The sequence below is a fragment of the Sus scrofa genome, chromosome 15, assembly GCF_054392235.1.
Source record: "Sus scrofa isolate SSC_HxYL_T2T_F1_AM1 chromosome 15, Sscrofa_HxYL_maternal_Yorkshire_Landrace_v2.0, whole genome shotgun sequence".
Classification (NCBI taxonomy): Eukaryota; Metazoa; Chordata; class Mammalia; order Artiodactyla; family Suidae; genus Sus; species Sus scrofa.
The window spans coordinates 24,959,194-24,974,868 of record NC_139397.1 but is presented as its reverse complement, the minus strand read 5'-3'; the positions used below and the strand labels follow the sequence as shown (position 1 = coordinate 24,974,868).

General features: G+C 34.3%; 1 protein-coding gene across 5 annotated transcripts in view; it reads right to left on the bottom strand.

Moving 5' to 3' along the window:
* Window positions 1-15,675, bottom strand: part of LRP1B (LDL receptor related protein 1B) — a 1,884,722-nt gene that overhangs the window by 497,023 nt on the left and 1,372,024 nt on the right. For all 5 annotated transcript variants that reach the window (XM_084998912.1, XM_084998914.1, XM_021076285.2 and 2 more), the window contains 2 exons: window positions 14,451-14,576; window positions 11,016-11,147 (listed from right to left, as the gene is read on the bottom strand). In XM_084998912.1, the coding sequence (XP_084855038.1) occupies window positions 11,016-11,147; window positions 14,451-14,576 (258 nt within the window). The remainder of the gene's footprint in view (window positions 1-11,015; window positions 11,148-14,450; window positions 14,577-15,675) is intronic.

Below are 15,675 nucleotides of genomic sequence, written 5' to 3'. Positions count from 1 at the left end.
TTTTTTTTTTTTTTTCCAGTGGAATGGGACATTTCCAGTGAAGTGATAAGAATACTTTGAAAATTTTAAAATAGCCACAGGGTCTTCTTTCTTTTATGGTTAGTATCCAGAATTGCTTCATCTGGTGAAAGAAATACTTTCACTGCAGAAAACTTAAATTCATTACAACCAAAACCCAGCAAGATTCAGATCTGTTCATTGCCATGAAATATATAGGTTTGAACATAAAATATCTATCCTCGAAAACTGTGGTAATGAAATAATAGTGCATAAATGATGATAATTATACCTAACAAATGATCTTACTTCACACCATTATAGTGTTTAGAATATGGGGCAACTATGTCCTTACATTTTGTCATCTTTAGCTTCAATTGATCTTAAAAGTAGAGATTATATCCCTGAAGTCAATGCAATTAATGAAAGAAGAGGAAATAGAATGTATGCAAAGGGGATTAATAGAGGAATAACCTATAATCAGGTTATAAAGGTCTTGATGGGGAAAAAAAAAAAAACTGAGGTTAACCTATCAAAAATTGTTTTCTCTATTTCTCTGTATCTCTCAGGAGCAATTCAGCTATTTTTGTTCTTTCCTCCCTAAAGTAGCTTCACTCAATCTAGTCACAGAGCTTCTCTATTATCTATAATGATATTATAAACCAAATTGCTTACACTCTGATACTAATATATTTTAGTAATACAAAATCAGTAAAGGATCAGTCTTTATAGTATTAGAAAGAAGCACAAAAGGTACATGGAGACATGGTGAAAACTCTTGATACCACCAACACCACCACCATAATTATTTGTGTTTTACAAGGTTTACTGTCTAAGCACTGTTTGTTATGCTCCTAGGATTATATTTAATGATTCTTAAATAGATGCTAATTTTTTACTAATGATTTTTATTTTTATCACTATAGCTGGTTTACAGTGTTCGGTCAATTTTCTACTACACAGCATGGTGACCCAGTTACACATACATGTATAGATTCTTTGTTCTCACATTATCATGCTCTATCATTAGTGACTAGATACAGTTCCTAGTGCTACACAGTGGGATCTCATTGCTTATCCATTCCAAAGGCAATAGTCTGCATCTATTAACCCCAAGTTCTCAACCCACCCACTCTCTCCTCCTTTCCCTCAGCAACCACAAGTCTATTCTCCAAGTCTAGGATTTTCTTTTCTGTGGAAACCTTCATTTGTCCCATATATTAGATTCCAGCTATAACTGATATCATATGGTATTTGTCTTTGTCTTTCTGACTTACTCCACTCAAAATAAGAGTCTCTAGTTCCATCCATGTTGCTGCAAATGGCATTATTTCACTCTTTTTTATGGCTAAGTAGTATTCCTTTGTGTATATATACCATTTCTTCCTAATCTAATTGTCTGTCTATGGACATTTGGGTTGTTTCCATGTCTTGGCTATTGTGAATAGAGCTGCAATGAACTTGCAGGTGCATGTGTCTTTTCAAGGAAAATTTTGTCTGGATATATGCCCAAAAGCGGGATTGCTGGGTCATATGATAGTTCTATGTACAGATTTCTAAGGTACCTCCATACTATTCTCCATAGTGGTTGTGCCAGCTTACATTCCCACCAACAGTGCAGGAGGGTTCCCTTTTCTCCACACCTTCTCCAGCATTTGTTATTTGTGGACTTTTTAATGATGGCCTTTCTGAGAGTTATGAGGTGGTATTTCATGGTACTTTGGCTTACATTTCTCTAACAATCAGGGATGTTAAGCATTTTTTCATGTACTTGTTGCCCATATGTATATCTTCCTTGGAGAAATGTCTATTCAGGTCTTTTGCCCATTTTTCCATTGGGTTATTGGCTTTTTTGCTGTTGAGTTGTATAAGTTGTTTGTATATTTTAGAGATTAATCCCTTGCCAGTTGTATCGTTTGAAACTATTTTCTCCCATTCTGAAAGTTGTCTTTTTGTTTTCTTTTTGGTTTCCTTTGCTGTGCAAAACTTGACAGTGTGATTAGGTCCCATTGGTTTATTTTTGCTTTTATTTCTGTTGCTTTGGTTTTTTTTTTTTTTTTTTTTTTTTTTTTTTTTGCTATTTCTTTGGGCCACTCCCGCGGCATATGGAGGTTCCCAGGCTAGGGGTTGAATTGGAGCTATAGCCACTGGCCTACACCAGAGCCACAGCAACGCGGGATCCGAGCCGCGTCTGCAACCTACACCACAGCTCAGGGCAACGCCGGACCCTTAACCCACTGAGCAAGGGCAGGGATCGAACCCGCAACCTCACGGTTCCTAGTCGGATTCGTTAACCACTGCGCCACGACGGGAACTCCCTTTTTTTTTTATTTTTTTTTTTATTTCTGTTGCTTTGGGAGACTGACCTGAGAAAACATTTGAAGGTTGATGTCAGAGAATGTTTTGCCTATGTTCTCTTCCAGGAGTTTGATGGTGTCTTGTATTCTATTTAAGTCTTTCAGACATTTTGAGTTTATTTTTGTGCATGGTGTGAGGGTGTGTTCTAGTTTCACTGATTTGCATGCAGCTGTCCAGGTTTCCCAGCATCTCTTGCTGAAAAGACTGTTTTTTTCCCATTTGATGTTCTTGACCATAGGTGTCTGAGTTTATTTATGGGTTCTCTATTCTGTTCCAATAGTCTGTATGTCTGTTTTGGTACCAGGACCACACTGTCTTGATGACTTGTGGCTTTGTAATATTGCCTGAAGTCTGGAAGAGTTTATGCCTCCTGCTTGCTTTTTGTTCCTCAGAATTGTTTTGGCAATTCTGGATCTTTTGTGATTCCATATAAATTTTTGGATTGTTTGTTCTAGTTCTGTGAAAAATGTCAGGAGTAAATTGATAAGGATTTCATTGAATCTCTAGATTGCTTTGGGTGGTATGGCCAGTTTTACAATATTAATATTTCCAACCCAGGAGCCTGGAATATCTTCCATTTCTTTTCATCTTTAATTTCCTTGATTAATGTTTTCATTAAAGTTCTTGGCATAATAGTCTTTTACCTCCTTGGTTGGGTGTATCTCCAGGTATTTGATTTTTTGCGGGTGCATTATAAAAGGTATTGTATTTTTGTATTCTTTTCTAATATTTCTTTGTTAGTGTACAGAAATGTGACTGATTTATGAATGGTGATCTTATATCCTGCTATTTTGCTGAATTTGTTAATCAGTTCAAGTCGTTTTTGGGTCAAGTCCTTACAGTTTTCTGTATATATTATCATGTCATCTGCCCACAGTGACAGTTTTACCTCTTCTTTTCCTATTTGGATGCTTTTTATTTCTTTTTTTTGTCAGATTGCTGTGACCAGGACTTCAATACTATGTTAAATAACAGTGGTGAGAGCGGGCATTTGTGTCTTGTTCTGATTTTAGTGGGAAGGCTTTCAGCTTTTCTCCATTGAGAATTATATTTGCTTTGGATTTGTGGGTAAGAGTTTTGATCATGAATGGATGTTAGACTTTGTCAAATGCTTTCTCTTCATCTATTGAGATTATCATGTGGTTTTTGACTTTTCTTTTGTGAATGTGGTGTATGGCATTGGTTGATTTGTGTATGTTGAACCATCCTTGTGCACCTGGGATGAATCCTACCTGATCTGGGGTATAATTTTTTTGATATGTTGTTGCATTCAGTTGGCTAAAATTTTGTTGAGAATATTTTTTTTTTTTTTTTTTTTTTTTGTATTTCTGCTATTTCTTGGGCCGCTCCCGCGGCATATGGAGGTTCCCAGGCTAGGGGTCTAATCGGAGCTGTAGCCACCAGCCTACGCCAGAGCCACAGCAACGCGGGATCCGAGCCGCGTCTGAAACCTACACCATAGCTCACGGCAATGCCTGATCGTTAACCCGCTGAGCAAGGGCAGGGACCGAACCCACAAACTCATGGTTCCTAGTCGGATTCGTTAACCACTGTGCCATGACGGGAACTCCTGTTGAGAATTTTTGTGTTTATATTCATCAAAGATATTGGCCAATAATTTTCATTTTTTGATAGTATCTTTGTCTGATTTTACTATTAGGGTGATGCTGGCATCATAGAATGTCTTTGGGAGTGTTCCTTCTTCTTCAACATTTTGGAAAAGTGTAATGCAGATGGGCATAAGTTCCTCTCTGTGTGTTTGGTAGAATTCACCTGTGAAGCCATCTATTCCTGGACTTTTATTAGTAGGGAGTGTTTTTATGATATATTCAATTTCATTTGTAGTGATCAGTCTCTTCAGTTGATCTATTACTTCTTGATTCAGTTTTGGCAGGCTGTAAGTCTCTAGAAAGTTGTCCATTTCTTCTAGGTTGTCAAATTTGTTGGCATAGAATGTTCATAGTATTCTCTCATGGTTTTTTGTGCTTCTGTAGTATCTGTTGTGACTTCTCCTTTTTTGTTCCTTGTTTTGTTTATTTGGGTTTCTTCTCTCATCTTCTTGGTGATTCTAGCCAGAACTTGGTCATCTTTGTTTACCTTTTCAAAGAACCAGCTCTTGGTTTTACTGATTTTTTTCAATTGTTGTTTGAATCTCTGTTTTATTTATTTCCTCTTTGATCTTTATGATTTCCTTCCTTCTTCTGACTTTAGGTTATGTTGGTTTTTCTTTTTCTAATTCATTAGGGGGTGGGTTAAGCTGTCAATTTGAGATTTTTTTTTTTTTTTTGGCCTTTTTTTTGCTATTTCCTGGGCCGCTCCCACGGCATATGAAGATTCCCAGGCTAGGGGTCCAATCGGAGCTGTAGCCACAGCAACGCAGGATCCGAGCCGTGTCTGCAACCTATACCACAGCTCAGGGCAACGCCGGATCCTTAACCCACTGAGCAAGGGCAGGGATCGAACCCACAACCTCATGGTTCCTAGTCGGATTCGTTAACCACTGCGCCATGACGGGAACTCCAGATTTTTTTTCTTTTTTGACGAAGGCCTATATTGCTATGAATTTCCTTCTGAGAACTGCTTTTGTGGCATATAATTCTTTATAGTATTCTCATATGATTTTTTTGTATTTCTGCAGTACCTGTTGTGATTTTTCCTTTTTCATTTCTTATTTTGTTTATTTGGGTTTTTTCTCTCCTCTTCTTGGTGAGTCTAGCCAGAGGTTTGTCATTTTGTTTACCTTTTCAAAGAACCAGCTCTTGGTTTTACTGATTTTTTTTTTATTTTTATTTTTTGAGTCTCTATTTTATTGATTTCCTCTTTGATCTTTATGATTTCCTTCCTTCTTCTGACTTTAGGTTTTTTGGTCTTTTTCTAATTCATTAGTGGTGGGTTAAGTCATTGATTTGAGATCTTTCTTTTTTGAGGAAGGCCTGCATCACTATCAATTTCCCTCTGAGCAGTGCTTTTGTGGCATCCCATAGATTTTGAGTGCTTGTGTCTTCTTTTTCATTTGTCTCGAGGTATTTTTTCATTTCCTTCTTGATTTCCTCATTGACCCATTGGTTTTTTTAGTAGCATGTTGTTTAGTCTCCATGTAGTCAGTTTTGTCTTATTTCTTTTCCTGTGGTTGATTTCTAGTTTCATGCTATTGTGGTCAGAGAAGATACTTGAAATAATTTCTACACTCTTAAATTTGTTGAGGCTGGTTGTGTGCCCCAATATATGATCAATCCTTGAGAATGTTCCATGTGCACTTGAGAAGAATGTATATGCTGATTTTTTGGATGAAATGTCCTGAAAATGTTGATTAATTCTAACTTTTCTATTGTGTTCTTTAGCATCTCTGTGGCCTTACTGATTTTCTGTCTAGAGGGTCTGTCCATCGATGTGAGTAGGGTGTTAAATTCCCCTACTATGATTGTATTCCCATCAATTTCTCCTTTTATGTCTGTTAGTATTTGTTGGAAGTATCTGGGTGCTCCCGTATTAGGGACATATGTATTGAGGATTGTAATATCCTCTTCTTGAATGGATCCTTTAACCATTAAGTAGTGTCCTTCTTTGTCTTTCTTTATGGCCTTTGTGTTAAAGTCTATTTTGTCTGATATGAGTATTGCAACTCCTGCTTTCCTGTCTTGTCCATTGGCATGAAATATGTTTTCCTATCCCCTCCCTTTCAATCTATCTGTGTCCTTTGCCCTAAGGTGAGTCTCTTGTAGAGAGTAGATTGAAGGTTTTTCCTTTTTTGTCCAATCTGCCACTCTTTGTCTTTTGATTGGAGCATTCAGTCCATTGGCATTTAAGGTGTTTATTGATAGATATTTATTTATTGCCATTTTAAACCTTGTTTTCCAGTTGATTCTATGTTTCTCTTATTTTCTTTTGTTTGGATGGTTTCCATTTATTTTATGCTTGAGTACTTTTCTTTTCAGTTTTTGTGAATTTGATGTTCAGTATTGATTTGTGGTTGCACTGTTTTTTATGTACATTAACACCTTCCTATATCTGCTTGCTTTAGCCTGATAGTCATATAGGCTTAAATTTCATCATTAAAATAAAAAAAGAATCTATATTTTCTTACTTTCCTTCTCTACATTGTATGATTTTGATGCCTTTTTTTTTTTTTTTTTAGCATCTTCATGTTTAGATTTGTATGCTGGCTTATTTAAGTGACTGCTTTCCAATTGTGGTTTCTTCCATCCTATTTCTCCTTACTTCTTCTTCTTCTTTTTTATTTAGAGAACCCCTTTCAGTATTTCTTTTAGAATGTGTTTAGTATTCCTGTGCTCTTTTAGCTTTCATTTGTTGGAGAAAATCTTTACTTTCCCTTCTATTTTAAATGATATCCTTGCTGGGTAGCGTATTCTAGGTTGCAATTTTTTTCCTTTTAGCACTTTAAATATATCTTGCCACTCCTTTCTGGCCTGTAGTGTTTCTGTAGAGAAATCAGCTGATAGCCTTATTGCAGTTCCCTTATACTTAATGCTTTGTTTTTCTCTTGCTGCCTTTAGAATCCTCTCTTTAACTTTTGCCATTTTTATTATAATATGTCTTGGTATGAGCCTATTTGGGTTCAACTGGTTTGGGGCCCTCTGTGCTTCCTATATTTTGGTATCAGTTTTCTTCAGATTTGGAAAATTTTTAACCATAATTTCTTCAAATATATTTTCAGTACCCTTTTCTTTTTCTTGTCCTTCTGGAATTCCTATTATTTGTATATTGGCCCACTTTATGTTATACCATAGATCTCTTATATTACTTTCATGTTTTATCATTTGGTTTTCTGTCTGCTGACCTGATTGAGAGATTTTCATTATTCTATCTTCCAAATCACTAATTCATTCCTCTGTATTATTCATTCTGCTCTTTATTGTATTTAACTCAGTTTGTATCTCTGTAAATGAGTTTTCTAAATTTTCTTGGCTCCTCTCTATATTTTCTAGTTCCTTTCTAAAGGAATCTGCATTACTGATTATATCATTTCTTAACTCATTGATATTCAGCCTTAATTCCTTTATTATTTTCACTATCTCCCCTTTGAACTCAATGTCTGTCAAAATGCAGAGTTCTGTTTCATTTTTGACTGCTTTAGGTGAGTTCTCCTATTCCTTTAACTGGGAGTGGTTTCTATGCTTCTTCATCTTCCTTATGCTTTTCTCTTTCTGTGAGTTTAGGGAAGCCAAACTGTAGCCTTGTAAGGCTACTTCTATGCAAGAGCACCCCTTTGTATTTTTTGGGGGGGTTACCATTTATTTTGGGTGTGGATGTTTGAATATTTGCTGTCTCTTTCTTCAGTGTGAACAGGTTGTTTTCCTCAGGATGCTCAGTTTGTTTTCAGGGAGAAGGAGGCAATAGGTAGGGCCAACAGTCAGTGCCTGGTTGCTGGGCTCTCAACAGCATCAAGGATCTCCAGAGCCTGAGTCTCAACATCCTGCCCAAGCATCTCAGGCTGTGGTGTTGGACCTGTGGTTCAGATGATCTGTGTGGCTCTCACTCTGCTTTGCCACCCTCTCTCCAGCTGCTATGCTTTTCTTGGTGACTCTGAGGTCCCTCCAACTTGGCTGATCTTTCCATCACTTAGGTGGCTCCCCAGGATGTAGGTTCATTTTCTCCTTCATAGCACCCTCTCAGGAATGCTAGTCCCATCCTGATTCCTTTTCTCTCTCTCTTTTTTTCTTTTGTTTTACCTAGTTATGTCAAGTTTCTTGCCTTTATGGAGGTTTAAGTTCTTCTGCCAGCTTCAGTTGATGTTTTGTGCAAGTCATTTTACATGCAGCTGTGCTTTCTTGACATGTTTGTAGGAGAAGGAGAATGTGACCTCTTACTTCTCTTACTTGCTCTGCATCTGTATAGCTGCTGATTTTATTTAATCTTTGCATATATGCTCTACAGATTTCTCATTATCATTATTGCAGTAGTTAGTTAATTTTAAATAGAGACATTTACTAACCTACTATTTCTGTCCCCAAGAAGTTAAGAAACAACTATTAATCTATGCAGATAGCTGAACAGAAAAAATAGTACAAAAAGAACAGAAAATAAATTATTTGCTAACTGGAAGTTTAAATACAGCTTGTAGAGCATATCTGTAAATATATATCACTTATTCTAATTTCTACAATTTATTTCTTTCTACTAATAGATATCTTTGCTATTTTCTGAGCATTCATGTAGACCAATCATTGTGCCAAATGCTGGCAAACATTGATATAAATATACCCATACACTCAAAAGTGAGGAGACTGAGCCTCAGAAAAATTAAGTAATATACCCAAGGTCATAAAACTAGTAAGTAGTTAAACTGGTATTAGAATCCAAGCTGTCTGTTGCAAAAGTCTGGCTTCTTCCTACCATGTGTTTCACTGGACTCGAGGTCTCTGGCCCTCTTTGATTTCAAAACAAGTTATATCTTGATGCTTTCTGATTTACAGTGGAAATTTTAATAGACTCCCCTGACCATTCTAATTTCATATGACCATTCCATATGTTTATATCATTTGATATTTAAAAGAAATTACTTTCTTAAAAATAATTTCTCTACAGGAATGTAATTTAAAAACATGGCAGGCACAACATGAAGAAAACAAAATTTTAACTAATAACTAATAATTACTCTATTGAAAAACTACTTTGATATAAAATATTTATATAAAATATTAATAATTAATAAGAATTTAGAAACAGAGAATACCATTCTTTGCAAATAAAATCCTCTCACATGTACATTATATGAAATTTAACAATTTCAGAACCAATACAAAACCTCAGAGAGTGAATTCAACATATACAAAGAATCAGGTTGCCCTTAAAGAACAAGAGATTTACTAATGATCTAATCAGGACATTTGACTAAAGAGTTTATTTAATATTTGCATTTGGAAACTTATCAAATACTTTAAAAAATCATATAGAGTCTTTAAAGGAATCAATGCATGAAACTAGATAAAACAAAGGAGTATGGATACTTAGTAAAATATATATATGCATGTATTTATAAAATCTTTTCAGGAAATTAAAAATTTTTTTAGTTTTGTACCTACTAAATCCTATACAATAAAATTCTAAAGAACAATATGCATGTAAATAAGAGGCAGGGTAGATTATTCATGGTAGGGTAGTAAGGCTTCCACAAATAATGAAGTTGGATTCAATAGTCTTGTTTGATCAAAAATTGCACTGATTTTGGAATTCCCGTCATGGCTCAGATTGGATTAATGCCCGTGAGGACACCAGTTGGATCCCTGGCCTCACTCAGTGGGTTAAGGATCTGGCGTTGCCATGAGTTGTGGTGTAGTTTGCAGATGCAGCTTGGATGCTTGGATCCTGTGTTGCTGTGGCATAGGCAAGCAGCTACAGCTCTGATTCTACCCCTAGCCTGGGAACCTCAATATGCCACAGATGTAGCCCTAAAAAGACAAAAAAAAAAAAAAAACCTCACTAATTTAGGCAAAAGTAACATATTGTTCAGTAAAACATGCTATATTTTCTACATTTCCCCTTGGAAAATCCATTTAAGAAATATAAGAAATTTGCCTCTGATTCCAAATATTTGGTGCAAATAATTTACTTAAGAAAAAAAATCATCATTAAACTGTATGTGAAAATCCCCCGAATTCATAAATTTGTAGTCAAAAATTTCATTAACACATGATTGAACAAAACGTGTTAGAGCTAAGGGATAAAAAGAGGCTTACTACCTGAAGCTCATGTGCTGATATTTAAGGATTTTTTTTCTTTAAGATTACATATCAAAGAACAATTTTTAACATTTGTTAAAATTAATTTACAAATATATAAAGAAAATACTGGAAACATTGTATATGTACCTTTAACACTCAAACATTAACTCAGGAAGCAGGTGATTTAGTTGGATGAGAGTCAGAGAGACTTGTTTTTCAAAATTTAATCCCTCAAGTGTAGAAAAATAAATCTGAATATTAATGAGAGAAGTGTAGAAAAACAAATCTAAATATTAATACTTATGCTAAATCTGAATCTAGCAACTAGCATAAAAAACTTATTTACTTTAGTAAATTTAATAGTTTCTACTATCAATTCCCAATCACACATTTTTGTTAGACATAACAAAATGACAGTGTCCAATCTTCTTTCTTTCACTGTTTGCTAAAATAAGAAGGTAAGGTAAGTAAAAATTTGACTCTGAAATGATAGCTACTGTATTGAAAAGTAATATAAAAAGGCTTAGCATTTATAATTATTTCCATTATTTGAATTTAATTTGATACTACCTATATTAGAATTGATCAACACATCCTAAAAATACCTTAAATGATTATGTTTAAGTAAATAATAAACCAACATGTTTTATATATTTTTATATTTATAGTTGATAAAAGTAAAAGTGTCATTCAAAAAATTTTAAAATATAGAAGTAAAAATGAACCAACTAAATTCCAATCATGACATTTTAATGGATTTGCAATTCAAATGCTGTATCTTAGGAAAATTTTACTTGATTTTTTTTCCCAGAGAAAGCATTTTTAAAACAATTGCGTTAGCCTTAGAATTTCATTTCTAATTTGTTTTCTTATTCCTCATCATGAACATCAGAGTACAGATGGAAAGGTTACATTTCTGTCATGTTTAATAAATTGAGAGAAAGCAATAAACACAAATTATGAATAAAAAGCTACTACCTGCATGGAAATCTATTCCCACAGCAAATGAAGTTCCTGATATAGGCATCAAAGCATCCATTTTGTCAGTTGGTTCCAGAGGTATTCCCCTGATTCCTTCATGAACCGAGTACATAAGAAATGACTCTATACCTATATTAAAAAAAAAGTCCAAAATGAATGCTTAACATTAAAATAATTTCATAAGCAGGAGGGGTATCAAGATGGCAGAATAGAAAGACCCTGAACTCATCTTATCCCACAGGCCCACCAAAATTACAACTGTATACTAAGTAACTGTCTTTAAGAACAATATGAAGGTAAGCAGAAATCATTCTCCACAACTAAAGATATAAAGAAGGATACACAACAAGATGTATAGGAGGGGCTTTGAAAATCAGCTGGACTAATGTTTGGGAGAGCCAGAGAAATAAAGAAAACAGAGGCTCCTTTCTTAAGGAGAGCACACAAAATCTCATATATTCCAAGTCCCAGCACAGAATTAGTTGTTTGAAAGATGCCTGGGTCAGATTCACTTGCTGATCTTGAAGAGCCTCTCTGAGAGACAAGTGGCAATTGGGATACCCCCTGAAGACTGAGACACTAGCAGCAGCTACTTTTGGGATCTTGGGATCCTTCTCAAACTATTCCAAACAAATTTAAGAGGATGGGACATCTCCAAATCTATTCTGTAAGAAGAGCATTACCCTAATACCAAAACTAAAGACACCACAAAAAAAGAGAGAAAATCACACAGCAATATCACTGAGGAACAAAGACGCAAAAATAGTCAACAAATTCTAGTAAACCAAATTCACCAATATGTTGAAAGGATTCTACACAATGGATGATAAAATATTATTTATGCCAGGTATGGAAAGATGGTTAAATATCCACAAATCAATCCATGTGACATGCCACATTAACAAAATTAAGGATAAAAATCATATGATAACCACAACAGACATGGATAAAGCTTTTGACAAAATTCGACTTCCATTTATGATAAAAAAAAAGCTTCAACAAAGTAGGTATAGAGGGAATACACCTCAAATTAATAGAAGCCATATATGACAAGTCCACAACTAACATCATATACAATGGTGAGAAGTTAAAAGCATTTCCTCTACGGCCAGGAATAAAACAAGGATGCCCACTATCACCACTTCTATTCAACATAGTAGTGGAAGTCCTAGCCACGGCCATACACAGAAAAAAAGAAATAAAAGTAATTCAAATTGGAAAGGAGGAAGTAACTGTGTCACTGTTCAAAGATGACATGATATTATATATAGAAAACCTAAAGGACTACACCACAGAAATAAAAAAATAAAATTATTAATACTAATAAATGAATTTTGTAAAGTTGCAAGATACCAACTTAGTATTTAGAAATCTGTTGCATTTCTATATACTAATAAAAAACTATTAGAAAGAGAAATTAAGAAAACAATTCCCCTTACAACTGCATCAAGAAGAATAAAGTACCTAGTAATAAATCTAACCAAAGAGGTGAAAGACTATACTTTGAAAATGATTAAGATGTTGACGAAAGAAATTGAAGACAACCCAAAACAATGGAATAATGTACCACGCTTTTGGATTGGAAGAATTAATGTTGTTAAAGTGTTCATACTACCCAAAGTGATCTACATATTTAATACAATCTCTATCAAAATACTAATTGCATTTTTTACCACACTTGAACAAATAATCCTAATATTTGTATGGAATGCCAAAGGACCCTAATAATCTTGAGGAAGCAGAATAATGCTAAAGGCATCATACTCCCTGATTGTAAAATATTTTACAAAGCTACAGTAATCAAAATTTTATGACTCTGGCTCAAAATCAGACACTTAGTTCAACAGAACAGAATAGAGAGCCCAGAAATAAAGCCACATTTATATGGTCAATTAATCTATGATAAAGGAGGCAAGATTATACAATGGTGGAAAAAAATAGCCTCTTCAATATAGGGTGCTAAGAAAATTGGATATACAAAAGAATCAAACTGGACTACTTTCTCACACCATATACAAAAGTAAACTCAAAAAGAATTAAAGACTTAAATGTAAGACCTGAAACTATAAAATTCCTAAAAGAAAAACATAGGTAGCCAGCTCCTTGACTTTGGTCTCTGAGATTTTTTTTTTTCAGTTTGGCACCAAAAAGAAAGACAACAAAACAAAAGTAAACAAATGGTACTACATCAAACTAAAAAGCTTCTGCACCCCTCAGGAAACTGTCAACAAAATGACAAGGCAATCTACAGAATGGAGAAAATATGATATCTCATAAAGGGTTAATATCTAAAATATACAAAGAATTCAAACAATCAATATGAAAAAATACCCAGACAACCCCATTTAAAAATGGGCAAAGTATCTGAATAGACATTTTTCTAAAGAAGAGACAATGACTAACAGGAACATGAAAATATGCTCAACATCACTAATTATCATGGAAATGAAAATCAAAACAATATGTGACTTTGGCAAGCTAGTTAATGTCTTTGTTTCTCAGTTTCTTTATCTCTAAATGGAGGTAACGAGAGACCTACTTCACTTAATTAGGAGAATTAAGTGAATTAATATATTCCAGGTACTCAGAACAATGTCTGTTGCAAAATGTGTCATATAAACATTTGATTTAAAATAAAATATATGATAATATTAACATACATATTTCTCATATGAGATTGAAAACTTTTTAAAAAATAAAATTAAGCTATGATCACTGGATGGAAAGATCATTCTAGAACCAAAGCTCTTCTAGAAGTAGACTCTGAAAGCAAGAAATAGGAAGCAGATTTCTTAGATTTCAGATCTTCTGCAATGCTCTTCTCCTTCAGTTAAGCAAACCTGAGGAACGACATATTCTTTGGTATCTTCTCCTAAATACTTGAAAGTAAATGTAACTAAATTCAAATTGGATAGTAACTGCAAACAATCAACCACTGTTTTTTCACTCAAACTTTTGCTTGTTTAAGTTGAAGTTAGTTTCTACAGTGTTTGGTTAAAGGCTTGATAATAAACTGTAGTTCCTGAAAATAACTAAAAATTTGGGATGTTTTACAAAAACAGCATCACTTAAAATATTTTAGGGAGTTCCCTCTGTGCTGGTTAAGGATCTGATTGCAGTGGCTCAGGTTGCTGCCAAGGTGTGGGTTCAATTCTTGGCCCAGCAGTGGGTTAAAGATCCAGAGTTGCTAGAGCTGTGGTATAGGCTGTAGTTGCAGCTTGGATTTGATCTCTGGCCTGGGAACTTCCATATGCTGCAGGTGTAGCCAAAAAAAAATTTTAGACACATTAAAAAATCCCATATATATGAGTACCATTGTCCTAATAACAAGCTAACATTATTTTTCCTAATTTTTTGACTGATGTTAATTGCCTAAAACCTGTATAGATGAAGTAAATGAATCTGAATCCAAGATTTTTCAAAACCTTATACCTTGACATGACATGCGGTTCTTTTGGAGATAATATCCCACTGTACACATGCAAGTCCTTGTTGTTTCAGACGTTGGTAAACAAAGCTGAGAACATCCACCATTATTGAGTTGGCAGGAATTACTGCCTACAAAGAAGGAAAACAAACAAAAGAAACGTAAAATTCAAGAAAACTAAAGACAGTATCACTCAATATTAAAAATTTGAACAAATGTTTATGCTATTATCAATTTATAAATGCAGCTGGTTCACATTGGTTAGTATCATATTTTATTCCCTTAAAGAATTTGAAGTAGCAGTTTCTGGCTGAAGTCTGATCTAAAAAAAAAGGCATGGCATAGTGATTATAGTCAATAGTATAAACAATTTAAGTTTCAATTTAACATCAAATACAATTTGAATACAATTCAAAATTGCTAAGAAATTAGATCTTAATTGTTCTTGTTACAAAAAAATGATAATTATGTGATGTAATAGCCCTATGGTTATAATCATTGCAATATATAAACACAGCAAATCAACACATTATATGTTTAAACATTATCTGTCCATTATGTCTCAATAGAAATACATTTATAATAAATAATTAATTTTTTAAATAAAGTAAGATACTTGAGAAGATTCATAGTTTTAAAAAAGCAAAAGGAAATCAATGCGTCGTCAACATGGTCATAGATCTTTGTAACATATCAAGATCACAGAAACCAAGAAATGTCTTTTTTGACTTTTTATTTTCTTTTTAAGGGCTGTACCTCCAGCATATAAAAATTTCCAGGCTAGGTGTCTAATGGCAGTTACAGCTGGCAGCCTACACCACAGCCACAGCAACATGGGATTCAAGTTGTGTCTGTGACCTACACCACAGCTCACGGCAATATCGGATCCTTAACCCACTGACCAAGGCCAGGGATTGGAATCACACCTCATGGACACTGGTCAGATTTGTTTCTGCTGCACTGCAATGGAAAGTCCCAGAAATCACTTTTTTGACTTCTAAATTTCACTTAAACTCTACAGTTACTTCCTTTCAAGAACATTTTATCCAAATGTCTCCAATAAATAATTATTAAATTACAATACTGACTCAACTGAAAAATCATACCATTAAAAGAGAAGAGGTACATATATACATATATGTAAATCTATTTTTTTTTAAAGTGAGGAACTAAATTTTGCCATTCTAAGGAACATAATTCTTCTGAAATATATTTAAAAGACACCCATAA